The sequence below is a fragment of the Manis pentadactyla genome, chromosome 9 (assembly GCF_030020395.1).
Source record: "Manis pentadactyla isolate mManPen7 chromosome 9, mManPen7.hap1, whole genome shotgun sequence".
NCBI classification, from domain to species: domain Eukaryota; kingdom Metazoa; phylum Chordata; class Mammalia; order Pholidota; family Manidae; genus Manis; species Manis pentadactyla.
The window spans coordinates 90,232,970-90,257,844 of NC_080027.1; the positions used below are offsets into that span (position 1 = coordinate 90,232,970).

General features: G+C 52.2%; 2 protein-coding genes across 2 annotated transcripts in view; one reads left to right on the forward strand and one right to left on the reverse strand.

The window, feature by feature from the left end:
• The window catches only part of SARNP (SAP domain containing ribonucleoprotein), a 65,127-nt gene extending 61,625 nt beyond the window's left edge, over positions 1–3,502 (forward strand). Inside the window, exon 13 of the transcript XR_005031330.2 lies at positions 1,934–3,502. The gene's annotated coding sequence lies outside the window, so the exon portion shown is untranslated. The remainder of the gene's footprint in view (positions 1–1,933) is intronic.
• Positions 3,503–3,676: 174 nt separating this feature from the next.
• GDF11 (growth differentiation factor 11) lies at positions 3,677–11,075 on the reverse strand. The gene is made up of 3 exons (XM_036918327.2): positions 10,519–11,075; positions 5,583–5,980; positions 3,677–5,113 (listed from the first exon to the last, which is right to left on the reverse strand). The coding sequence occupies exons 1-3, from the start codon at positions 10,940–10,942 to the stop codon at positions 4,733–4,735; spliced, it is 1,203 nt and encodes a 400-aa protein (XP_036774222.2). The 5' UTR covers positions 10,943–11,075; the 3' UTR covers positions 3,677–4,732.
• Positions 11,076–24,875: the final 13,800 nt, after the last annotated feature.

Here is a 24,875-nt window from a genome sequence, read left to right on the forward strand (position 1 = left end):
GGAAGTAGCTTTCTCAGCTGCAGATCTGCACCTTTTTGTGGTTCTCTAGGGTCATTCTTTTTAATCCACTATCATTCTAAACTGTCCCTCCCCTATCCCAACTTCTGGACTTTTGAAGATAAAAGACTAAAAGCTAACATGGGGTGAGGGCTGTAGAAAGAAGTGGCTAAGAGCAGGACTTGTTGGTGCTGGGTCCCTTTGCCATGTTGGCTGTGAGATGGATGAGAGGGCAGGAAGCAGCCTGTGTGTAAGTAAGGAAGAGTAGCTGCTTTTCCCTGTTGTCATCTGTGAGCGCTTCTGACAGGTAACATCACTCACTTCTGATTACTGAAACCCACCAAAAGCTAACCTCCCCCTCTGTTTCATGTCCACATTCTTGTTTTTCCCTCCTAAAGGACTGAAAAATAATGGCAGGTTTCAACACCTTTGCAGACCCTTTAAGCCCAAGGTGCCCCCCGGCTTTCTCTTTCTTTGTGAATTGTCCCTTCCTTTAATTTTCCACCTCTCACATTACTATTACTTGAATAATTATAATGGAATATTGTGTAGCAACTTTGTTTTACTGCACTCGCTCTTGAGACCTTGTGCAAATTACTTAATCATTGTGACTCTTCCAGAGACTTTGTACTAACAGCAACCCTGTTGTGAAGGTTGCTGTGAGAATTGATAATATCATATTATGTACTCAGCACACTTTACTTATCATAGTTTGCATAGTAATTGTTCAATAAATATTAGCTCTTAATTTTACTAGGTGGTTTACAGTAGAAGTATTTTCTTCCCCCGAATAGGTTCCAGCTGCAGTGGGAGTAAGGGCTGCTGAGTGGACTAGTTGAGCATATGTATATGTATACACACTGCATTTGCACGTCCATTTGGGGGTTCAGAGAGTGGGAAGAGGTGGGAGGAGTCCCAGTGGCTTTCTTACCCCTGCTAACTTGCAAGAAAGCTGACGTTGTGTCCTGGGGCCTCACTGCAGTGAAGCTGTGAAGGCCACTGCCTGCCGAGTCTTACCTGGGGCCCCCAACAGCCAAAAAATGGGCAGAGACAGTGTAGGATAGCTACTCATACCACCAGGTTGGAGGATGTTTGCGGATAAAAGTTTCTTGCAGCTCCTTCTGGGTGTTCTCTCAACATAGGACATAATGAGCAATAGTGGGAGGAAACCTACTTTTAGCTCCGACCGGAAGCTGCCAGTAGGTGTGGATAAAGCAGCTCCTTTACAAGGAGGTTACTGTATGTAGCACTTTCCTGTCAACTTCGGTTTTGTAGTTGGTCTGAGGTGGGGTCAATCTGATAGAACTAACGTGACAGGATGTGATGGCACACTGAGATCCTCAGTGGTCCTGTTCCCCATTCTCATTCAGGCTGATGTCACAGTTTTTTAAAAAATGTGTCAGGCAAGATTACTTTGCTACTCCCAACTCTTCAACGCACTGAAAGTGTGCTCTAGGTACATGGGATAAGTTTTTATGGTAGAATCAAAGTATACCAGAGATGCTTAACCAGTTAATGGCTATGTTGGTCTGGTTTGTGGACTTCGGTGAAACTTAGACAAGGAAACCTAGGATCAGGGAACTGCAGGAGAACAGGATAGACATGAGCTGGAGCATCTCAAGAGAACTTTTAGATCATCTGTTCCGTGGGGGCCAGGTTTTTGTGAGTTTGGGGACTGTTGGATTCAGGTCTCCAGGGAACAGTTGCTCTAGGTCCCCTCCCTCTCCACCCTCCCTGGAGCTGCACGTCCCAGCCCTCATCCCCGAGGCCCCTGAGTTTTCCCCTTGCTCCAAAGACCCATCTTACTAGTCTGTGAGCACAGGTTTCATCCTTTCTCAGACCCTCTGAGGCCCCTGGTCTCCGAAATGTTGCTTAGGGAGGAGAGCTCAGCACTGAATTCTAAACTCTTTGACTGCTTTTATTTTTCTTTTTTCAGGTTCAAGTGCTGGATTGTGTCATGTGACCACCCCAAAACTCAGAGCACTCTATGGCCATCTTTGCCCTCTGTCACATAACTTGAAAACTGCCTGATAGCCTTTTTGCAGTGGTTCCCTCCAGGAAGCCTTGATCTCAGTGAAGAAGTCCTTTCCCAACATTCCAGTACCTTGCCAGCCCCATACTCCTCTGACACCCTTAACAAAGGCAATCACACAGTGTAACAAAATACACAAAGTAAATAATCATTACATTAATCATGGTTGGAGGGCACTGGCCATGTCCACACATAAGGTGGGAAGTGAGGGCTCTAGTTCCCACTAGGTTGCTGGGCTGTGCCCCCAAGCCTATACCCCATGCCTCTGGGGGTGGAGAGGACCAGGGGACTGAGACTTCAGCTTATGGACTGACGTTCATAAGAGAAAGACCTTCCCCCAAAGGTTATTTGGTGGTATTAAAGGGTCATATTCTAATGTCCCCAGATGTAATGCCCCATCTCTCTAGAATTTGTAGAGAGAAGTACCTGATGCCCTGTACCAAGATCAAGAGGCATGGACATGTGACCTCGGGAGAGTCATCTTCTGTTCTTCACTCTGTTCCTTTCCTTCCACCAAAGGAGTGTGCATGGTGTTGATGGTCAGGTGTGTCTTGTTCTCCAAGATTGGGGCAGGATGGGTGAAGAACAGGAGAGGAGAAGCTGGGGGTTATTTAGTACACTTGCTGTTGGGAGGAGGTGAGATGCAATGCTTTATAGCCCCTGCCCATTTATGTACTGAAATACTTCCTCTAATTTTTTCATTATGGGAATGGGAATAAGATGCTAAAGCTCACCGACATAATCTTCATGAGGGTGGTCACATACCTTTGCCCTTTCCACTGATGGCCCAGGTGCGAGTCATGGTCTTGGGAAGAACAATCTCCTGGGTCAGCTCTCCAGCTTGGGCTTTCAGTTCTGTTTTCATCAGACCCATAACTGCTGTCTTTACTTAGAGTGACAGTTTTGCTGAAGGTTCTTTCTCCCTCCTCTCCTGACCACCTCGAGGCTCTTGCTTGGAACCAAGAGGTTTGGTGGTGAGGTATCGTTGGGTGTGGATCAGGAGATTCTCAGTTCCTTGCCTTCAGGCACTGTCCAGCTGGGAGGCACAGGGGATCTTGTACTCAGAAGCCTTTGACTCCTTTAAGCCTCATCTCTTCACCACTACTCTGGTGCCCTGGTATCTGTCCCACAGCGAGAGGTATTTTATGTCCATAAAGTGCCCATGGTAAGTGCTCAGAATTCATCTCTTGGCTGTGGTGGGTGCTGCTATTTCTCATTCCATTGAGGGAAGAAACCGAGGCACACTGAGTCCAGAGGAGGTTGCATTGGGATTGTAGGAGGAATGAGTAGTCCCAGCCGGGAACTGGGATTGGCAACCAGTCCCCTAGCTGCTTTGTAGCCTTCCAAACCAGGGAGCCTGCGTCCTTCCCATCCTCTGCTCTAACTGGCCTTGTCAGATGTTTTTCCCCACTGTACTTCCCCCTCCCTGCTGCCAGGTACTGCTAGATTTAAAAAATAAAAGATAAAAATAATTATAGACACTCTGCTCCCTTGTTTTCCCCCCTTCCACCCTGAGCTTTAGGGTTGGGGGACTAACGTGTCCCCTTCCAGAATCCCTTCTGCCTTGGTCTGCTGGCTCTGCCCCCAGCCCAGAGCAGTGATTTGTGTTCAGATGCTCTCTAACCTTCACCCTCTTTACTGCTCCTTTCTTGTGGACTTGGGACTCTGGGATCTCTGTGTTCTTTATATTGACCTGAAGATGGAGGCTGGAGCAGGCTCTTTGGTCTTTCCTGGTCTGGGGTTAGGTGCAGGCAGGCTACACCCTCTGGCTGAACACCTCAATACTCTGAGGGGGTGGACCTGAAGCTTAGTATAGTGAGGTGTAGATCTTGGATATCAGGGTTCTCCCTACCCCACCCTCACCTCTTAACTGTTTTTGTGACCATTGGAATTCAGTTCAACCTGTTTGGCTCAGGAAGGTTTTAAGTAGGGTGATTATGGGTTGGAAACTACCATATGTTGGCCCTCTTGCCTTCTACTCCCATTCCCAACCCTGGAGGCTTTATACAAGTGCTTAAGTAGGCGGGTACTGTGGGAGAACAAGGTTTTAGGGAATAAGGGAGCAATGGGGCACAGTGGGCAGGGTCCCTTTTCTAGTTCAGTAAAGCCAAATACCAAAACATGAAAAGTCACAATAAATAAATAAATAAAACTCCAAAAGCCTCACCTTTGCCCCTGTCCTCACTTCCCTTCTCCTGCCAGTGCTGGAGAGAGAGAGGGAGAAGCTAAGAGTGAGTATTGATTTCCTCCTACCCAAACCATGCCAAGCCCCTCACCTTGCCATTGGAAAGAGGAGGCTTGGTGTGGGGCTCTTGCATTGCTCCATTTCAGTCTCTCTCATTGTCTGTCTCTGCCTAGTCTCTGTCTTCTGCCTCTCTATTCTTTGCCTTCTCACTGCTGCTTTTTTTGTTCCTTTGTCTCTATCCCTCTGCTCTGTCTCTACATCTCTCTGTCTTCTTGCCAAACTTTCTCACCTGTAACCTCAAAATGCTCCCCACCTGGCCATGCCCCTTTCTCTCCCCCATTTTCCCTAGACCCCACCCCTTGGTGCCACCTGCCTCCCTCTGTTGTATTGCACACTGGGCAGGGAACAAGGTGTGATGTTCACGGGAAGAGGTAGAGGGAGCTCTGGGGCCTGGGGGAGTGGGGGTCAGGACTGGGAGTCCAGGGGTAAGGTCTGTTGGGGGGAATCCTCTGTCCCCCTTAGGAGCAGCCACAGCGATCCACCACCATGCCCGGGATCTTGCCATAGATGATCTGCTGCTTGTCATTGAAGTAGAGCATGTTGATTGGGGACATCTTGGTGGGGGTGCAACAGGGCCCAGCAGAGCCTCTCGGATTAGCCTGTTGCACCAGGTGGGTGTGTGGATACTTTTGCATGAACATATATTCGCACTGGCCGGAGCAGTAGTTGGCCTTGTAGCGTTTAGGTGCAATGATCCAGTCCCAGCCAAAAGCCTCAAAGTCCACAGTGAGGGGGTAGCGACAGCAGCGCGACTCACTCGAGTGCTCGTCGCAGTCCAGGCCCAGGTTCCGTCGGGACCGCTTTGTGTTCTCCAGGACTCGGAGCTCCATGAATGGGTGCTGGGTGAGGGAGAACAGAAGCAGCTGTGATACAGCCCTGAGGAGCTCCTATTCCAGACATTCTCAGCTGCCCATCCACAGGGACCAGAGACTGCTGACTGCACTTCCACTGCACCCGTTCCCCAGCCTGTATCTTGTCACTTTTCTTGCCAGCTAGCCGTCTCTTCAACTCAACTTTCCTAATTTTCCTCTCCCAGAGACCTGACCTTCATCAGCCCCTGGGCCCAAGGCCTCATCAACAGTTCATTTTTGTGTTCCATGGATCTCCTGTCCACTCACACCTTCAGTCCAAACCCAGTTTTCATTTATTACCTGGCTTGGCTCTCAAAAGAGTGACAGCTACTGCTCCCTAAGTTCCTCTAGAATCAGCTCCCAGCCCTCTTCATATTACTGGTCTACCTTTTTCAACATCCCACCTCCTCAGGGCCAGGTTACACACATCTGTTACCATCTCAGGCTCCCTGCTCACCAGCCCCTCAGCTCCTGGCCCCAGGGAGGTGACCGCCAGGTCTGTGCCACTGGGATCAAAGGCGTTGATCTCGATGCCCCAGTTGCTCTGAGGCTGGCGGAACCAGCTATGCAGCACTTGCTTGAAGTCGATGCTCTGCCAGTGGCCGGAGCGCGAGTGCAGCTCTATCTTGAGTGAGCGGATGCGGATGTGACGCCGGCCTCCGCCCCCAACCCCAGCAGCTCCTTCCCCAGTTAGGGGTTTCAGTCGCAAGATCTGCAGGTAGACTGTCGCTGGGCGGGGCACAGGCCGTAGGTACACCCAGAGCTGTGCCTTCAGTACCTTTGTGAACATCACCTTGGGGCTGAAGTGGAAATGGCAGCAGAGAGGGCTGCCATCTGTCTGCACTGCGGGGTCCGCTGGTAAGAGAAGGGGACACGGCATCAGCAAAAGGTGTGTGTGCAGGGGTTCAGCAGTCCAAGGTGGCAGTGGCAAGTTGGACTCCTCAGCCTGAGTTTTCCAGTTCTTACCCTTCTCCTGTGCCTATCTTGTTAAGTACAGTGTCAGTGGTACCCAGAACAGTGCCTCCTCTCTCTGCCTTTATGGTGATGACTCTTATCAGGCCTTGCTGATCTGTACCCATTCCCTAATCCATTTCCCTTAATGCATAGGTTCCCATTTACCAGGTAACCTGCAAAGACAGTTATTAAGGAATTCTCCACCTGCAGCCTTCCCTTACTCCAACTCTGCCCAGCAAGTAGGGCTCCAACTTTTTCTGAACCTTTGATGCTCTTCATAGAAGCAAAACTCCTGTCACACCTGCTGGTCTCAGGTCACCTTGCTCCACTTCTTCTGTTTTGTCTGGTGGTCAGGTGGAGCCTGGCACAGCCCCCAAAACAGATGGCCTCAGAGAGTGGATAACCGAGGGTCCAGAAAGGGAGCATAGGCTAAATTTATTCCATGAGGTAAACCAGAATTCAGATCTAGGCTTCTTACATCATTCCCACTAGAAATAACACCCAGAAGAATGTAACTACTCAAGCACTTCTGTACATCCGACTCCCTGGGCCCTGAGCCCTGAGAGCAAGTTTCCTCAGTTACTTCGTCCTTATCACCATTACTGCCTCAGCTTTTGAGGAAGGGAAAAACTACCTATGTGTTCTACTTGCCCAAAGCATCAGGAATAGTGTTCAGCACACCAGATCACCTGTAGTCAGTCTTTTCTCCCCTGAGCTTCCTTAGGTTTCTCATTCTAGTGCCAGTAAAAGGGTTTAACACCCCATCTTGATACATTTTGGCCTACTTCCCCTTGTTCTGAACCATAAATTGACCTTTCTTGCGTCTAAAATAGGATTCTCAATATCTGCCTCTGCTTCCATTTCAGCTACTCTTGGTTCCCCTTTCTAACCTCTTAATCAGTCAGCAGCCCCTAAATCCTATTTCATTGGACAGCAATATCCATTTTCTCTCTAAACATACTGAGAGGGGGACTCAGGAATGAGCCGTTAAGTATGATCAGGAAGTCTGGTCCTGATGTGCCATGCCCACGTCTTGTATTCTGCACAATCATGGAGGACCCGGCACCTTCTCTCCCATCAGCACTCCCCGATTTCCACCCCAGGAGGAGAAGGATCCTGAGGTAGGATGGGAAGGAAAGCACTTAGTCATTTTCATATATTCAGGACACAAGGTTCCTCTGCAGCCTCCTTTCCCTTGGTTCTTCTCTGAGGTCCTAAGACCCTGGTAACCCTCCCAGTTATCCTCCTGCTGGAGCTGCAGTGATAGCACAGTGGGGTGAGGTTTGGGGAGTGAAGATGCAGAGACTGGAGCAGTGAGAGCAGGGAAGCTGCTGGTGAGATGAGGAATGACAAGCAACAATCCAAATGGCAGAGCTCAATAGAGGCATGCTGAATGAACTCCCTAAACTCCCAATCTTAAATTACACAGGCAAGAGCCTGAAAGTTCTTCCTAGCATCTAAACACTGATTTTTTACTACAATTGAAATGACTTTAATGACTGGTAAACCTCATTAACCAGTATCTGACCTTACCCACCAAACTTCCTCAGTGATACAGATAATAATGCTTGCTTCATAGGAGTGCTGTGCATTAAATAAGGGATGTGAAAATAGTTGTAGCTTGTCAATAAATGTTTATTATTAGTTTTCTAAGCACATATACCCCTACTAGGCTGACCCAAAGCTTAGAGATAAGGAACTGGGCACCAGGGCTCCATTCCGACCCCAGGGGTTCACCATACACTCTCCCCAAGTGGATGTGGGGATAGGACGAAGATGTCTTCAGAAAGAAAAGGGAAAGAGAGGGAGACACTGAAGCCTGGTGTGGGAGATTAGAGAAGAGACTGTTAGGGATGAAGGCAGGTTAGAAGAGATTGGCAAAGAAATGGAGGAGAGAAGTTAGAGGGGAAGATCGTGGTAGGAGGAGAAGAAGTAAGTTTGGCAGTTGGAGAGCACTGGGAGAGATGGGGGTGCAGAAGGAGTGGATGAAGTTTAGAAGTGAAGGAGGTAGCTGAGCCTGGTGGGGTTGGGGAAAGGATGGAAGGACACGGGGGAACAAAGGAGAAGCAGGTAGAGCCATGGAGGGAACCAAGGGGCTCGAGACAGTCCCCAACGCACACAGAGGCCTAACTCCCAAGGGTAGGGAAAGAAGCCACATCTGTGTAGGATTGATTGGGTTGTAGCAGGCAGCCTGTCAGGTTTAGTAGGCGGCTCCGGTCTGGAGAGAGGTCATCCCACTATTTTCAGCAAAAGCCCAACCCCTTCCCTGCCCACCACCGCCTCCTCCCCCTCCTCCCCCTGCCCCCCTTACACACTCTCCCTACCCAGGCTAGGAGGTTGGGCTGAGAGGGCAGGGCAGGGGCCTCTTGGTGTAGGGAGGAGGGAGAAACTGAGGGGATGGGCTTAGCTCCCAGAAGGGCAAGGGGGCTGGGTTCCCAGAACGAAGCCTGCGGTGGGTGAGAGGGTGGAGGGAACTAGGGCAGGCACTGCAGCCTGAGAGGTGGGGGCTGGGGTCCAGGGCGAGGGCTGGGGGAGGGGAAGGAGGGGGAGGGGAGCGGAGGCCATCTCTGCTGACAAACACCTCCCCCGATTAGCAGAGCACAAGTCTCTTATTAAAGCGGGTCCCTGGGGATTAGACTATAAAAGTCTCTTTTTCCTTTTTCCCCCCTCTCCCTCCCCTCTCCTCCGCTGCGCTCCTCCTCCCCCTCTTGTCTCTTAAAGGAGACGTACAGTACCTGGCCAGAGACCCAGTTCCCTAGTCATCCAAGTCCTGGGGTGGCTAGAGGGCAGAAGTTGGGGTGGAACCCCACCTGCTGGTGTCCTTACCCTACCCCCCCCCCCCCAGCCTAACCTGTACTTCCCAATCGTGCATTAGGCTAGCTTCCTGCAACCCTATTACCTGGGCTAACTCTGGGCTCAGGCACATAGGTTAAGGGATGCTAAGGGTAGAAAGGGGCAAGGGGAAGTCCACAGCTCCCTTACCCGTTCTGGACCCTACCCCATAGAGACCAGAGTGTCTTTTCCCTCTTTCCCTTTCGTCTTCCAGCAAACTCTTCTTCACAATGTCTCAACAACTCTCTGTTTCCTAGAACCTCCACCCCCGCCCTCAGTTAATCTCAGACCCTAGCTTCTATAAAGCAGAATCCTTAAGAACAGAAGGGGCACTGAGGAACCAAGCCCCAAAGCTCAGGCCTTCACCACCACCCCAAGTTAGCTTCCTAGTCCTCTGAGTTTTCTTTTTACAGCCCGCACCAAGTACTGTGGAGTTAGGGTCTGCAGAAAAAACTGGTGGCATTATGAGGCACTCAGCCTCCCAGATGCACACCTGGGTTCCGTGCCTCTCACATGGGGGCGGGCCACCAGAACGCCCCTCAGCCCCCAGCTTTTTATGACCCATCTGCCAATAAACCAGTCTCCCCCTTCTGCTCAGAGCCATAAAACCAAACAGTGGTTGTGTGTGTGTGTGTCGGGGCGTGACTTTGCCAAACCACTCGTTCCCTGGAGCTGGAGTGAGGGGAAACCTGGGTGGGGGTGGGAAGGGAATCATCTGACCCTAGGGAGAGCAGTGGGAGGCAGGCTGGGAGTGGGGGGGGGGGGGTGGCGGCCGGCGTTGGCCTGGATTTTCCAGGCCATAAAATTTCAAAGCAGCTCAAATCTATCAATGTGTTAATCTTCCGTTTGGCGGGTTTGGCAGGGGACTTGGATGCCTGGGTTCTCCCTCTCTCCCCGTCTATTTCTTTGGTTTCCTCCTTAGGTCTTTCTCCTCCTCAAGTCCGCTAGTGGGTAGGGACGGGTGAATGAGGAATGGAACGCTGTGGTCTGAGCAACCAAAGGGGTGCTATGGCCCCAGCGCAAGGGAGTTGAGTTCTCGGAGCTCGGTCTGCCCAGCAGGCACAGCTTTTGCAGCCCGTTGGGAGACCGGGTGTCAGAAGGCTCCGGGTGGAACGGACGCCAGCGGGGCTGTGGGGAGCGACGCGGGGCTCTGGGGCGTCACTCCGGGGAGGGGAACAGGAGCATTCGCTCCCCGCAGCCGGGTGGGCGCGGAGCGGAGCCGAGGATGGGAGGGGTGGAGAACGCTGCAGCCCGCCTGGACCGCAGGCCTTGAGGGTTGAGTGAGAGGCTGCCCCTCGCGTCCGCTGCGCATGGGCCCCAGCTCCCGGACCACCCCCCAAACCCAGCACGCGCCTGTCCTCACAACCTCTCCGTGGGCCGTACCCCCCACACATCCAGCGACGGGGCGTGCACGCCACGCGCAGCCTGTCGCCGTCGTTCGGAAAACTTATAGGGAGCAGCCCCCGCCTCCCAATTCGTCAAGTTTCCTTAAAAAAGGTTCCAGCCCTTTTCTAGAGCAGCCGGGAGCGCCCCGCTTCAGGCGGGAGGCGCTTCGTTCCCCGGAGCCCAAGCCGGTCCCCGCCGCTCGCGCCCCGCCGCCCACTTACTCTCCTGGGCCATGCTAATGACGGTCTCGGTGGTGGCGTGGTACTCGTCCTCCTCCAGGAAGTCCTCGGGCTGCAGCGCGTCGCCCTGGAAGTCGTGCAGGTCCAGGATCTGCTGCAGCGGCGGCGCCTTGGGCAGCAGCTGTTTCACCACCTCGCGGCTGATGTTGGGCGCCTCCTTGAGCCGCAGTTTGCTCAGGATCTGCGACTTGATGCTCTCCAGGCGCAGCTCGCGGCTGTGCTGCCGCCACACGCACACGGGGCAGCCGTCGGGCTCGGGCGCTGCGGACGCGGCCGGCTGGCCCGAGCGCTCCCCCCCGGCCCCCGCCGCCGCCGCCGCCGCGGGGCCCTCGGCCGCCTCCCCACGGGGCCGCAGCTCCAGGGCGAGGAGCAGGAAGCCCAGCAGCAACGGGGCCGCGAGCACCATGCTGAGGGGAGGGGGCTGGGGGCGGGGACGCCGGGCCGCGGGGAGGGGCGGGGGGGTCTGGGCGGCACGGGACGGGGCTGCCCGGCCGAGGGGGGCCGGGGGCCGGGGGCGGCGGGCGCGCGGGCGGGGCGAGCGGGCGGCCGGGGCGGGCGGCTGGGGGGGCCCGCGCCCGGGCCAGGCCCTTTATAGCCCCGTCCCCCGTGTCGTCAGCGGCCGCGATTGGCTGCGGAGCCAACAAAAGAGGCAGCGCTGTCATCCGAGGCGAGAGAGGGAGCCGGAGAGAGCCGAAGAGAGGGAGGGAGGGAGCGAGGGCCCAGAGAGCCTGGGTGGGGGAGAGACCCCGGAGAGACAGAGAGATAAAGGGGCAGAGACAAAGGGGGGTCAGAGAGGAGGGACTTAGCTAGAGAGACAGACAGAGCAGGAAAGAGACAGGCAAAACTGGAGGGGATTAGACGGGGAGAATCGGGGACAAAGAGGGGAGAGAGACTAGAGCGAGGAGAGAGCCTTGGCTGCACGGGGAAGAGCTGGACCGCAAGAGATCAGGGGTGCAGAGGGATGGGGACAGGGGCAGAGAAGCTGGGAGAACCGGGGCCGGAGCCCTGGGAAAGAGGGGGAAAGAAATGAAGAGCAGGAGGGTGAGGGCCAGAGGACAGACAGATAGCTAGGGAGCCCCTGAAGGGGCAGAGGATCAGGGGAAGGTGGAGGTGGGAAGACACACTCCTCAGGGAAGGAGAGACAGCTCAGTGACAGAGGTCAGCCTTGGTGGGAGCACCAAGAGCCCAAGCGGAAGGAGGTGGAGGATTTGAGCCCTGAGGATGCCCAGCTACCAGAGGTAGCTCAAAGAAGCTGCTTAAAGAAGCCATACAGGGGAGCTCAGGGGGTTCGGGAAGAGCAAGATGTAAGGATTGGACATGGAGACTAGGAGAGGAAGAGACCGGGGACACTGAGAAGGTGGGGAGGTGGTGGGAAGCCTAGAGCCAGGAGGAAGAGCTTAGAGCTGGGAAGAGTGTGAGCTTGAAATTGAGGCTTGAAAAGGATAAGGGAGTTGGCAGGATGGAAAAGGCAGAAACTGGGGATCACAGGGGAGGAATGGAGAGAAGCAGGGCTGGAGATACTGTGCTTGAAGAAGGATCTGGACCTCTGGATTTCTAGCTATACTTTTGGACGTGCAGGGTCTTAGAAGTCTGAGAAGGGACTTGCAGTTGCAGGGGTAAGAGAGAGGTTTGCCCTCAGGTGCCTGCGCGGGAAACAGCGAGTTGCAAGGGGGAAAAACCAGGTGTGGGACCAGCTCTAGTCTTCAGGTGTGACCCAGGGTATGACCAGAGGGCAGAATAGAAGAGTGCCAAGGCACTGAAATGCTCCCGAGGTGCTTAACTTCTAGTTCTGGATACCTCTTCCCAGTCCTTACATTCTTCAGGCTTATTTCTTGAGTCCAAAGTCCTGGTGGTCAACAGACAAATAACCAATAGATTAAAAATGTTTGAGGGGATCAGGTCTCACTAATTTCCTGGCACACACGACGTTTATTGAATAAATGGATGAACCTTATTGGGCTCTTCCGGCAGAACAGAGGGACACTGGTTTCCTCTCTGGATTAGAGCCCAATAGAACATCTTAAAGTTGGTTTTATGGAACATTAGTCACAAAGACAGAGTTGTGTTGGGAAGCTGGACTGGAATTAGGAAATATACTGGGGGTCTAGGCGTGAGGGAAAAGGGCTTGGGAAGACCAAGCTGGGGAGCTTTAAAGAGATTATCTATTTCTGTGGAAAACAGGAGCTAAGACCACAGCCATCTGGTTCCCTCCTGTGGTTTGGACCAGCACTTGGGTGTTCCAATATCTCATCAAGTTTCTTCATCTGTAAAATGAGGATCACACTGTTCACCCTCAGCTGGTTGTGAGGATTCCATAGTAACCAGTCAGTAGTGGCCTTCATGGGTTCCTTCGCTGTGACTCACCTCTTTCCTTTCTGATCTCCCAGAGCAGTGATTGCCTTTACCACATATTCTGGCATATCTTGTTCTCCACAATGTTTCTCTGATATCATTTCCTCAGCAAAATTACCAGCTCCTTGAGATCAGAGGTGTGTCACCTCCTCCTTCCTCAGAAGAGATAGCCCAGCCTTCACTTCCTCACCAAACATGTTTCTAGTGGTAGGGCTATGAGAGAGGCAAACATAAATGACTCAGTCCCTTTCCTCAGGGAACATACAGACTGGACAAGACACTAGGAGCAGAGTACTGGCCAAAACTCCAGTCCAGATGCTTCTTTATCTCCATCAGGATGTCCCCAAGGCACCTCAAACATGGTGGGTTAGATATAACCGAGAACTTCTTTTCCCTTGAAATGTGCCCCCATTCTGCTGTTTTTCATTCTAGCAAGTGACATGACATGGAATCATCCAGGCCAGAAACCTGGAAGTAGCCTTCACCTTTTCTCTCCTGGTCATCTCTGAATCTTTGCACAAGTTGTTGCCTCTTCCAAAAACAACTCCCCTCCTACTTCCACTGCTCCCAACCTCCAGTTTCTTATAAATTTGGTCTCTCACTCAAATTTATTCTTTCTTCAGGTCTCGGTATGGATGTCATTTTCCACATGTCTTCTAGGAGTCTGTTCCTGATTCCCAAACCTGGAGTAGATACTCTTCCTAGCTGTATCTGCACTGTTCTGGAAAGGAGTTTAGTCACATAGCTTCTAGACTAGAACTAGGATCCCTGGGTTCAAGTCCCAGATCTCCTCCCTTTTTTGGCTGTGTGAACTTGGCTCTTTATGTCTCATGTAAAATGGGTATAATAATATGTATGTAGCTATTTATAAGGTTATGAGGACTAACTGCCCGACAGACAGTTCTAAATGACCTAATTAGTAATTACTACTATCCTAATTTATGACCCTCACACTGAGTGAAACCCAAGAGGGCAGAACTTTTAAAACTAATCTATAGTTTATAACTGCTTGGAATAAAGGATGAATGAACCCTGCTAACTGTATCTGACCAGAGTGGGGTTGGGGAGAGGAAACTGTGTATTTATGGCCATGAGGAGTTAAGGGCCTTTGCCAAATACCAGAGAGCAAGAGTCAGCAACAACTTAAGAGACAGAAAGGATTTCCGCTTTGTGGCTTCCTCCGCGGGTTCCAGAACTGCCCTTAATCCAATGAGCGGACAAGGCTGCCATCTGGTGGTAGAATCTGGAATTTTTGCTTTTTGGAGGTGGGATTAAAACCACTTTTGGGGTTTTTTTCATACTTTGCATATTTTCACTTTAGATTTCTAGTCCAAAAAGTTCTACATCAGAATTCATCAAGTCTTGCTCATTTCTCCAACCACTCCTAGATCTTGCCTCTTTTCTGAGTTCCCCTGGGCTTGGTGCTGTTGGGTTCCCCTGAATTGCAGGAACTAACGGGAGGTCCCTTTCAGGAGTATCAGGCTGCCAGCCGCCCTAAACCCAGTCCCGAAGAGAGAGCCCTGTTGTCTTTATGGAAAAGGAGTTTGGAAAGATCTAGACATGTAGATCTTTTCTCATCTTAATACAAGCTAACCAGGGTTTGGGGCCCCGCCCACTGTCCTGGTTTCCCTGGCAACGGTCCTCCAGCCAGGGTGCCGCTCTAAGGACGTTACCCGGGCAACCTTCAGGCCCGCCTCCTTCAAGGTCCAGACTGGTGCCTAGCAAATGCCCGGGTCTGGGTCTGACCCAGGCGTTGAGGTCTGAAGGGTGCGGGCTGCTGGGAGAGAAGCAGGTGGTGTCCCAGGGGTAGGCGTTAAGGTTTCAGGAGCTACTGGAGGAATGAGGTGCTTGTGTAGCCTCGGGTAGTGGGGTGGGACCCTCAAGAAGAAAATCGGCGGGTCCTGGGAGCCAGTCACCAGGGCGACCAGAGACACCTGGGCCACACTCAGAGCTGCTGACCCTGGAACGTAGGAACCGCTATGCGGAGGAGGGACTCCTGCTGTCCCGCACCCCTCTACCACGCAGGCCACCCCGACCCCCAAACTGCCTTGTCCATTAGAGGGTAACTCAGGATCCCCAATCCCTTCTCCTCTTGCTTTTTCCTCCTAAAAGGCTCTATTCTTAGGGTCAGTGAACTTGTTCCCTGGCACCACAGGTTTTCCCAAGCAGGTGAGGGGCTGGTCATTTGAGAAGCAGCTGAGGGGAAGGGGGCTGCCCCAGGAAGCTCTCTCTTCATCCCCTCCCAGCATAAGCCTCTGGGAATGTGGTGTGGAGCCCAGAAGCTATTCTGGGCTAGGGGTTGGTGTGGTGGTGTAATGGACCCCTCCCAGGTCTCTGCGCACAAACCCTGAAGCCCCTGGAGAGAACCTCACTGAGTAATTACCATCCTCTCACACAACATTCTGAACCCTGTAATTATCCTGACTGGATCGCCCAGCAATCCTGTTAACCTCTTGAACCCCGAGGCCCTCTAAGAGAACTTGGAAGTTGGGAGCCCGGAGCCAAAGAGTTGGTGTTTGGGAGGAGCTGGTGGAAACAGGGTACAACTGGGGAATCTGAGAATGGTTTGAAGTCACATCTTCCTTTGCTTCTGGCTTCCCAGAATCCCCCTCCCTGCCCCCTTCCATCAGTTTTCCCTATCCTCCTAGGGCAGGCCTAACCCTCCATCTCTGGGGGCAGCCTCTTTCCCATCTTCATTCTTGGTCCCCACTTGATCTCCCATCTCTTCCTGTGTTTCTCACCTAGTGCTCCCTCTCCTGGCCCATGGTGAGGTCCTGCTGGGGCCAGGGCTGGCCACATTGCCCAACTATGATGGCAGAAGGCACCACTCTTCCAGATGCTGGTCAAAGAAGAGGAGAACTGTGCTCAAAGTCTGCTTTTCCAGGGAGTTCCAAACGCTTGCGAATGTGCTGACTCAGGAGGTGACAGAGCATGACCTAGGCTGCCCAGTGAGGGGCGCTGGTGGGACGCAGAGGGAAGCTGGAGGCAGGAATGTTCAGAGGCCATCGAATCTCCAGGAGAGAGCACACAGCAGTGAACAGTGAAGGTCAATGTTGTTGCCAGATGAGTGGTGCTGTGTGTGTGTGTATGTGTGTGTGTGTGAGTAGCAATGGTGAGGGTGTGTCAACCACCAGAAGGCCTGGTTGGGGTCTGGAAATGAGAACCAGAAATTAGGGATGTGAGGGCAGGACAAACTGTTCTGGGCTCTGCCTCTGGGTGCCAGCGATCCCCACCCATTCAAACCCTGGCTCCTCTGCCCACCCCTACTTCCCTGAGCTCTAAGACCACACCCATGGGGAGGAGTCCAGTCAGCTGAGAGCAGCCTGAGAGGATGCCTCCAAGGCCTTCAGTACTCTGCTGCACCCCAGGGGTACTAGGAGCCCCAGCATCCAGGCCTTCACCCCTTCTCCCCATATGTATTTCTGTTTGGGCCTGCAGGTTGTAATCACCCAGGTGTTACTCATTTTCATATAGTCCCGGGTCCTGGCATGCTTAAGCTTTCAACAAATGGTTAGACAGGTGGATGAATGAACAAGGAACAGAAATCTGAGGTAACCATTCGTCCCCATTCTCATTTCTCCTATGATTGTGTCTGCTCCATCTCAGGGGTGACCTTAGTTTTGCAGGTCTGTGACTCTCAGGTGGAGAGTGCTGCACTGCTGAGCCTGTGTGGATCAGAGCCACACAGCAGCCGAACTCCTGGCTCAGGTGGTGCATGAGGAAGCCATGGACTAGAGCTGCCCACCCTGCCCACTCACCAGTGGGCACCCAGATTAACCCACTGGTGATAGTGAGGAAACTGGGACAGGAGTCAGGCAAGGGAGGGGAGTGTGAGGGGCCAGAAGGCTGGGGGCCCAAGTTGTAGGTAAAGGAAGGGCAAGAGGGGAGGCTGCACACAAGGACTAGCTGGGCAGTAGGGGGTGGGGTGGGGTTGGAGCAGGAGCTGGGCCTTGGGGCTTGAACCCAAGTTCTGGGCCAAGGCTAAGGTGGGCAGGAGGGGCCAAAGGAGACTGGGTTGTTCCTCCCAATGATGCTGGGGTTCTTGTTCACGAAACCGAAGAATGAGCTTCACAAACACTCAAGGTAGGAGAGCAAGGTACAGGTTTTTATTTAGAAATAAAGTGAGAGGAAAGAGCTCCTGGCTCACCCAGGAGGGGACAAGAGAGTCCAGGGTGGTGTGTTGCCTAGGGGTTTTATAGGCAGATGAGGATTTTTCGAGAACATGAAAAAAAGCTTAGGGGTGTGGACTTATTAAGTGGTCCCAGGATATTTGCAATTAACTTGATACAAGTAACCTCCTGCTCTGTTGATTTCTCCCTGAGATACCAGCATCTTGGTCTGGGGACATATGAAACAAGGCCACCTACTCAGTCCCCACGGTGGGCTGAGGTATTGTTTGCTAAAGAGTAAGTGAAGTGCAATCTTATCTCTAAGGTGGAATCCTTCTTGCCTTTTACTGTGTTATGGCTAGGCTTGCATGCTAAATTAGTGTGCCCAGTTTGCAAAACCACTTCATCAGATCTGAAAGAGGAAAGACAGCACATAGGCCTAGGCCTTTTAGCATGTTAAAGTGAATCTTACACATGATTATAAATGATTAGCATAAAATAAACGTGCTACTCTTCTTTATCTGGGGTATATTAACTGATCTCACTGAAGAATGACTCTAGAGCTGAATGTTTAACACAGTTTTAGTAGCGGTTTCCTTGCATGTAGTTATATTGCTCTGACTGCAAATATCCTGCCTTGCTTTTTCCAGAGGCCCTCACCCTACTCTGACTACACCCACAGTCCCTGTCTCACCAAGAACCTTGGCCACCTTGGTGGGGTGGAGCTTGGATATTTCTCAAAGCAAAATAATTTTAATTCCCATAAGTCTAAAAGCAGCGTATGATAAAACATTTATCATTCTTAAGGTAACAAAACTGGTGCCCTTCATCTTCTATGATCAACAGTTGCGCTGTGAGGTGGGAAAGGGAAGCAGTCTTCCTGCCTAAAGGGAAGGAGCCTAGGGGGGCTAGCCAGCCTAGCCAGCCAGCCTCGCCAGCTGCCCCACTCTTGCCAGGGAACTTGTCTGCACCAAGGCCGCTGACCTCAGTGACTTATTGCCGGTGAGGGTGCAGTGCCCCCAGCACTGGATTTGGTGTGTGCTGACTCTGGTTCTTGCCTGCACGCTGCCCCTGGGTGAGTGGCTTCTCCCCAGGCTTCACTGTCCTCGCAGCAAGGGTGTGTGGTAACATGGGCAGTGCCGTGTCCTGGGTACTGTGTGCTGGGACCTGTCTTGCTGGCTGGGCATTCAGAGCCGGCTGCCACAGCGACCCCACTGACCAGAATGCCTCCAGCCTTGCCCTTGTTTCCATCTCACCTGCAGCCTGGAAGCTGCCACCAAGCCTCCACACCTCCCTCATATCAAAGCTGGGGGCTCTGCATTTGGATCTAAACCTCAAATTCAGACTCAACCCCTGACCTTAAATCCCAGCCACCACCCTTCCTGCTTCCTCAGTGGAGAAGTGGCCATGATGCCCATGCACCTGCATTCCCTTCTCCTCCCATCCCCAGCTCTTCCTCTTTCTTCCTGCCCCTGTGCCACATCCAGTCCCCCATCTTGTGCCCTGTCCCCTCCCATGTCTCCCACGCCCTGCATTCTTTCTCCCTTCTCCTCAGCCCTCTCCCAGCTCTCCAAAGCTCTTCCTCCCCTTCTCTTTCTCCTCTCCTTCCCCATCTCTCCTTGCTCCTCTCACACCCCACCCCTGCCTCTGCAGGTGACAGTTCCTTGTCCACTGGGCCTCCCCTGCTAGGGCTCCTGCATGTCATCTCATGCTGGCCAGTGGGGCCCAGGCAGGGGCCCGGTGGGCCTGCTGAATGAGAGGACAAGGCATTTGTGCAGCAGGTGTGGGCCTGGGCTTCAGGAGGCCTCAGGCACTGGCTACAATCTGCTGTGCATTGCACTGGGTCTGGCCGATGCCTAGGGGACCCCAGTGGCCCCCATGTCTTGCTGCTGGCCCCAGGTGGAGGCGTGTGGAGCTGGAGGGCAGCCTGGCTCTGCTGCATGGGGAAGGGCAAGGGTGCCTGCCCCAGCTCACCTACCACTAGCCAGTGCTGGGCACCCACAGGACAACAGCTTGAGTCTTCCAGGGTGGCTCAGTGGGTTATCTGGATGCCAGGCACTTGAGCAGGTGATGGGGGCACTAAGGGGCCAGATCTGAGGTCAGCTGTGTCCTGACTCAAGAGGTACCCTTTCCAGGCTAGGAGCATGACTATTCTTTAAAAAAAAGATTGTGTGAAAGCATACATAATTTAAAACTTGCCATTTTAACCATTTAGTTAACCTACCATTTAGTTTGGCAGCATTAAGCACATTCATGTTGAGTGACAATCACTGCCATTCACCTCTGGAACTTTTTCATTTTTCCAAGTGGAAACTGCACACCCACTGGCCACTAAGCCACTAACTCTCTCCCCGCAAGCCCACACAGGCCTGTTCTGCAGGGGTTTCCCTGGCCCTCTCCTTTCCTTTCCTGTCCCCTGGCACCATCTTCCACTCTGCACTTGCCAGCCTGCTGCTAGCCCTTTCTCCTGGTGTTCCTCTGGCAGCCTCCCATTCTCTTGACTTTCACCTCAGCCCTACCGTTGCTCCACCTGGAGGTCTCCACCTTCTTGGGACAGCAGGTGCTCTGGACCTGCCTGACCCTCTTCTGGATACTTCCTTTTCCTTTTGGCTCCTTTACTGGCTAATGACTCCTCCCCAACGTTCCTTAAAAATAAGGGTTCCCTGAAGCTTCATCTCTGTCCTCTTCCTCTGAGCCTCATCCATCAACAGATTTAGAGATCTTTTTTTTATTGGAATAAAGTTGATATACAATATTGTCTTGGTTTCAGATCTACAACATAGTGATTATTAGATGCTTGCCACAGTAAGTGTGGTTCCCTGTTGCCATACCAAGATATTACTGTAAGATAAATTCTAACCAAAATGAGCAGGCGATGAGAGGCAACAAAAGGCCAGGCAGTTTATTTGAGCGCAATCCCAGGCGAGGTTCACCAGTCTGCACAGACACAGGCCAGAGAAGTCACCTGGTGGGGAGCAGAGAAGGAAAGGCTGCTTATAGTGATGTCTCAAGGTCACATTTGCTTCAGGTGTCTCAAATAATGGTACCTCCCCGATAAGTTTGGGCTTTGAGGGAGGGCCTGGAGGGCAAGGTAGGTTCTGTCTTGGTGGTGCCTGAACTGCTACCACAGGGGCTTCTATAAGGGAAGTGCAGAGGAAGCATTGAGTCAAGGAAATATTGGGGAGGGTGTGCTGGAATAAATCCAGCCCCTCCTGTAGGAGACAACCCAGAAAAGGGAAGGGTCCTAGCGTTTTGTTGTATGTGAGACTGTAGGTGGGTTTCCTGGGTTTTAATGGCCTGTTGTACTTCTTCAAGATGTTTGGGGGTGCTTACCTCCAGGTATCGGTGAATTGTGATGGTCTGGCAGGGGTATGCTTGAAAATTATTTAAGTAGACACCCCTTGTGATGCCCTCATTCCAGTGATTATGTAAGGGGTCCTTGATGTTTAAATACCTCTTTGCCCAGGGTGACCAGCGTTGAAAAGTAAGCATATGGCAGCTATCGCCCAGGTGGCCTTCTACCATCCAGTTCATGACACAGGAGGCCCAGGGGCACCCAAAATTTTCCTTGACCCACTGTGTTTTGCACTTTCCTGTTTGTTGAAAGGTGAAGCAGAGGGCCATGTTGGTAGGTGTCTCCCCATCAGGGCACCAAACTCGGTTAAGAGGGAGGGCAATTATGGACTGACAATTGTTAACCTCACAGAAGGCTGTCCTGATCATCTCCTCTACCTGCCCATTTTTTATGGTGTATCTTTGGGTGGCCTCAAATCGATACTTGACGAGAGGAAGTGAGGCCACTCCACTATGTAGGAGGAGGAGTAGGATGAGAAGCCTGTTGGAGTTGGATCCATAGAGGTCCAACTCATTCTGCTTACCAAACATCATCAGGGGGAGGGGCTTTTTTTAGTCGGGAAATATGGTACCATGCAGGGTGTCCCGATAGTTTGGCAGCAGTCGGGGTGGTGAGGATTGTAGTGTATGGTCCTGTCCAGCGAGGCTGGAGTGATCAAGGCTGGAGTTCTCTTAAAAGTACCTGTCTCCTGGCTGAAGGATCGCTGCATTTTCTGGGTTGTTGGATGACGTAGGTTGGGGTAGGAGCTGGTCTGTGTGTTCCCTGAGAAGATGTCTCAACAGTGAAAAGTAAGGAAGGTAGGAGGCCAAAGGAGGAGAGGTAGCAGGCAGGCCTGTGTGCAGTAAGAAGGGCCTGCCATACATTAGCTCAAATGCGCTTAGTCCAGCTGGTTCACGGGAGGCAGCACACAGCTGAGCGAGAGCGATAAGGAGAAGATCGGGCCATGAGAGCTTTACCTCTAGAGACAGCTTAGTTGGTCTTTTAAGAGACCGTTAGCCCTTTCAACTTTGCCTGACAATTGGGGGTGATAGGGTATATGGAGGTTTCAGGTGATATTGAGAGCCTCAGCTGTTAGCTGAGTGACCCGGGAGATGAAGGCAGGTCCGTTATTGGATTGGAGTGAAGTGGGGAGCCTGAAACGTGGAACAATGTGTTCTACCAGCACCTGCACCACCTCTGATACAGTTTCTCAGTAGGTGGGGAAGGCCTCAATCCACCCTGAAAAGGTATCAACCAGAACTAGTAAACACCGGAGCTTTTTATGCCTAGGCATATGGGTGAAATCGACCTGCCAGTCTTATCCGGGGATTGTTCCCCTCATCTGGTGGAGGGCCATCTGGGTCTTCAGAGCACCTTGAGATGAGACGCGATGACAAGTAGTGCAGGCCTGGTGCACCTGATCTACTGCCTTGCGGAGATTATAAGGGGCAAGTATGGGGGAGAGAAACCGGTGCATGGCCTCCGGCCCAATGTGTAGAAACTGATGAATTTTGGATATGATATCTCGGCCTTGGGCTCGGGGGAGGGCAATTCGTCCCCCGAGGTATATCCATCCCTGATCTCCCAACGCGACCCCCTTGATGTAGATGTCATCAGGGTATTGGGGCAATAGAGAGGGGGAAAGAAACAGCACAGAGGGTTGGCTAGACCCGCATGTTAACTGTCAGGCCATGGCGTCTGCTAACGCCTTATCCCTGGTTACTGGATGGTTTCTAGTCTGATGTCCCTTACAATGCACGATGGCCACCTCCTTGGGGTCCTGTAGGGCCTGTAGCAGGTGGCTGATAGCCCTGCCATTGATGATTGGGGTTCCCTTAGTGGTAAGGAAGCCCCTTTCCTTCCAAATTGCAGCATGAGTGTGTGTAATTAGGAAGGCATATTTAGAGTCAGTATAAATTGTGGCCCTCTTCCCAGCTGCCAGTTGTAATGCCAGGGTAAGAGCCACTAATTCGGCTTTCTGGGAGGTGGTCCCAGATGGGAGTAGGTTTGCTTCTATCACCTGCCACAGAGTCACCACTGCATAGGCCACCCTTCGCATCCCATCACTTTCTTTCACCGAGCTTCTGTTCATGAAAAAAGTCAAGTCAGGGTCTTCGAGGGGCAGTCTTGTAGGCCCTCTCTAGGTTTTCTAAGAGCCTCTACAATCTTTACACAGGCATGAGTGGGCTGATCTGCCTGATCGCTGACGGGAAGCAAGGAGGCTAGGTTAAGTGGTGGAGAGACTTGTAGGGTTACCTGTGGATGTTCAATGAACAGAAGATGGAATTCCTGTACCCTTGAAGGACTCAAGGAGGCTAGGGATTTATGACTCAAAAGATCCTGTAACTGGTGTGGGGAATACACAGTGATGGGCTGTTGGAGAGTTAATTTCAGGACTTCTTGGGCCAGACTTCCCACAGCTGCCAGGGCTCAGAGGCAAGGCTGCCACCCCCTGGCAGTGGTATCTAACTGTTTGGAGAGAAAGGCAATGGGACGGTACCCCGGCCCTACTGGCTGTACTACCACCCCAGTTGCCACCCCTGCCCTCTCTGCTGTATATAGGGTAAAGGGCTTAGTTAAGTAGGGGAGCATCAATGGGGGGGATGAGAGCAACGCATCCCACAACTGATTGAAAGCAGAAGTTACTTCAGTGGGGGAAGTTAGCTGCCCAGTAGGAGTCTCTGTGGCAGCCACATAAAGTGGTCTGGCCAGAAGGGCAAAGTTAGGCACCCAGTGTCTGAAAAATCCTACTAATCCTAGAAAGGATAGTATCTCAGCTCCTGAAGTAGGTGGCAAGAGAGCTTTAATTGCAGCCACTTGGTTCGCTGTTAGGGTTCTAGTGGTGGGAGTTAGAGCTAGCCTGAGCTATGTAACTTGAGATAGAGACAGCTCTGCTTTGGCAGGGGATACCCTATATCCCATGTCTGCCAGGAAATTAAGAAGGGATGTGGTGTCCAGGACCAAGGTCTCCTTCGAGGGGCTGCAAAGTAAAAGATCATCTACGTATTGGAGGAGAGGACTCTCGCCCATTGAGTGTCACGAGAGGTCCTCCACCAGGGCCTGTCCAAAAAGATGGGGGCTATCTCTAAAACCTTGAGGTAGAACTGTCCAGGTCAATTGTCTAGATTGACAGGTGTCAGGGTTCTCCCACATAAAGGCAAATAGCGGCTGCGAGTCTGAGTGGAGAGGTATAGTGAAAAAGGCATCTTTAAGGTCTAGTACAGGAAAATGAGAGGTACCGGAAGGGACTTGAGACAGAAGAGTATATATGGGTTAGGCACCACTGGGTGTAAGGGAATAACAGCCTTGTTAATTATTCGGAGGTCTTGAACAAGGCGATACGCTCCAGAAGCCTTTTTTTATTGGCAAGATGGGAGTAGTGCATGGAGAGTTAGTGGGTACTAAAAGCCCCTGCAAGAGCAGACGATTAACAATAGGCTGTAGTCCCCTTTGGTGAGCCTGTGAAACAGGAAATTGAGGCCGAGAAGGGAAGCGGGATGGATCTTTAAGGCGTATTAAAACTGAGGTGTGGTGGGTTGCTACTACAGGGGTGGAGATGTCCCACACAACTGGATTGGCAGCAGTCCAGGGAGTTGGGAAACTCAGGTCCCTGTCGTCTAACCCCCCTTCGCCGACCAAAGAGGGAATTTCTGGCATCCTGTAAGTGTTCAAAAGGTGGGAGGGAAATAGAGGCTCTTAACGTATAGAGCAAATCCCGTCCTAACAGAGGGGTAGGACAGGAAGGCATGACTAGGAAGGAATGGGTAAACGGGATGCTTTGAAAGGTGCAGGCTACTGGGCCCATCTCTAGAGGCCTGGAGAGGGTTTCCATGACCCCAACTATGGGGACTTTGGCAGGATATAAAGGCCCTTTAAAGGAGGGGAGAACAGAGTAGGTAGCCCCTGTGTCCACCAAGAAGGAGATGGGCTTACCTGCTACCCACAGCTTGGCCCTGGGCTCGGCGAGGGTGATCGGGGTGTCTGAGTCCAGGCATCTTCAATCTTCGAGGATGCCCAGCAGGTCTGAAGCGTAGTTTTTTGAGGGCATTTGCCCCCCGTGGGGCTCTGCCACTGGAGGAGGACTACCCCCTAGTGGACAGTCTACTTTCCAATGACCTCGCTTACCGCAGCTGGGGCACAGTTTGGTGGTCTGTGTGGTTGGTTGGGGCACTTCCGTGCCCAGTGCCCTTCGCTGCACCAAAAGCAAGGGCCCGGAGGTTCGAGTCGATCTTCAGGGACACCCTGATGATCTCTACGAGCTGGCTGCAGAGCAGCTGTTATGGCACAAGTCTGTTCCACCATTCAAGCAGCTGACCTCCTCTCACTCTTGTCCTCTTGGGCATGAAAAACTTTAAATGCCATATCTACCAGGTCTCCTAGAGGGGTCTGGGGACCATCCTCAGCCTTTTTAAGCTTGCGCCTGATGGCGGGAGCCGACTGAGTTATAAAATGCATGGCCAGGAGAGAGGAACCTAACGTTGAGGCTGTGTCGATCTTAGTAAAAGCCCTAGGGTTTCCTTTTGGCACTTGAGGAATTCTGATGG

What these genes read in the sequence shown, in the direction of transcription:
- GDF11 (XM_036918327.2), bottom strand. Translation starts at nt 10,942, where the DNA reads ATGGTGCTCGCGGCCCCGTTGCTGCTGGGCTTCCTGCTCCTCGCCCTG. An exon ending in CATTAGCATGGCCCAGGAGA is followed by an intron (nt 5,981 to 10,518) that starts GTAAGTGGGCGG and finishes TTCTCTTACCAG; the next exon opens with CGGACCCCGCAGTGCAGACA. An exon ending in GGCCAGGAGCTGAGGGGCTG is followed by an intron (nt 5,114 to 5,582) that starts GTGAGCAGGGAG and finishes TCCCTCACCCAG; the next exon opens with CACCCATTCATGGAGCTCCG.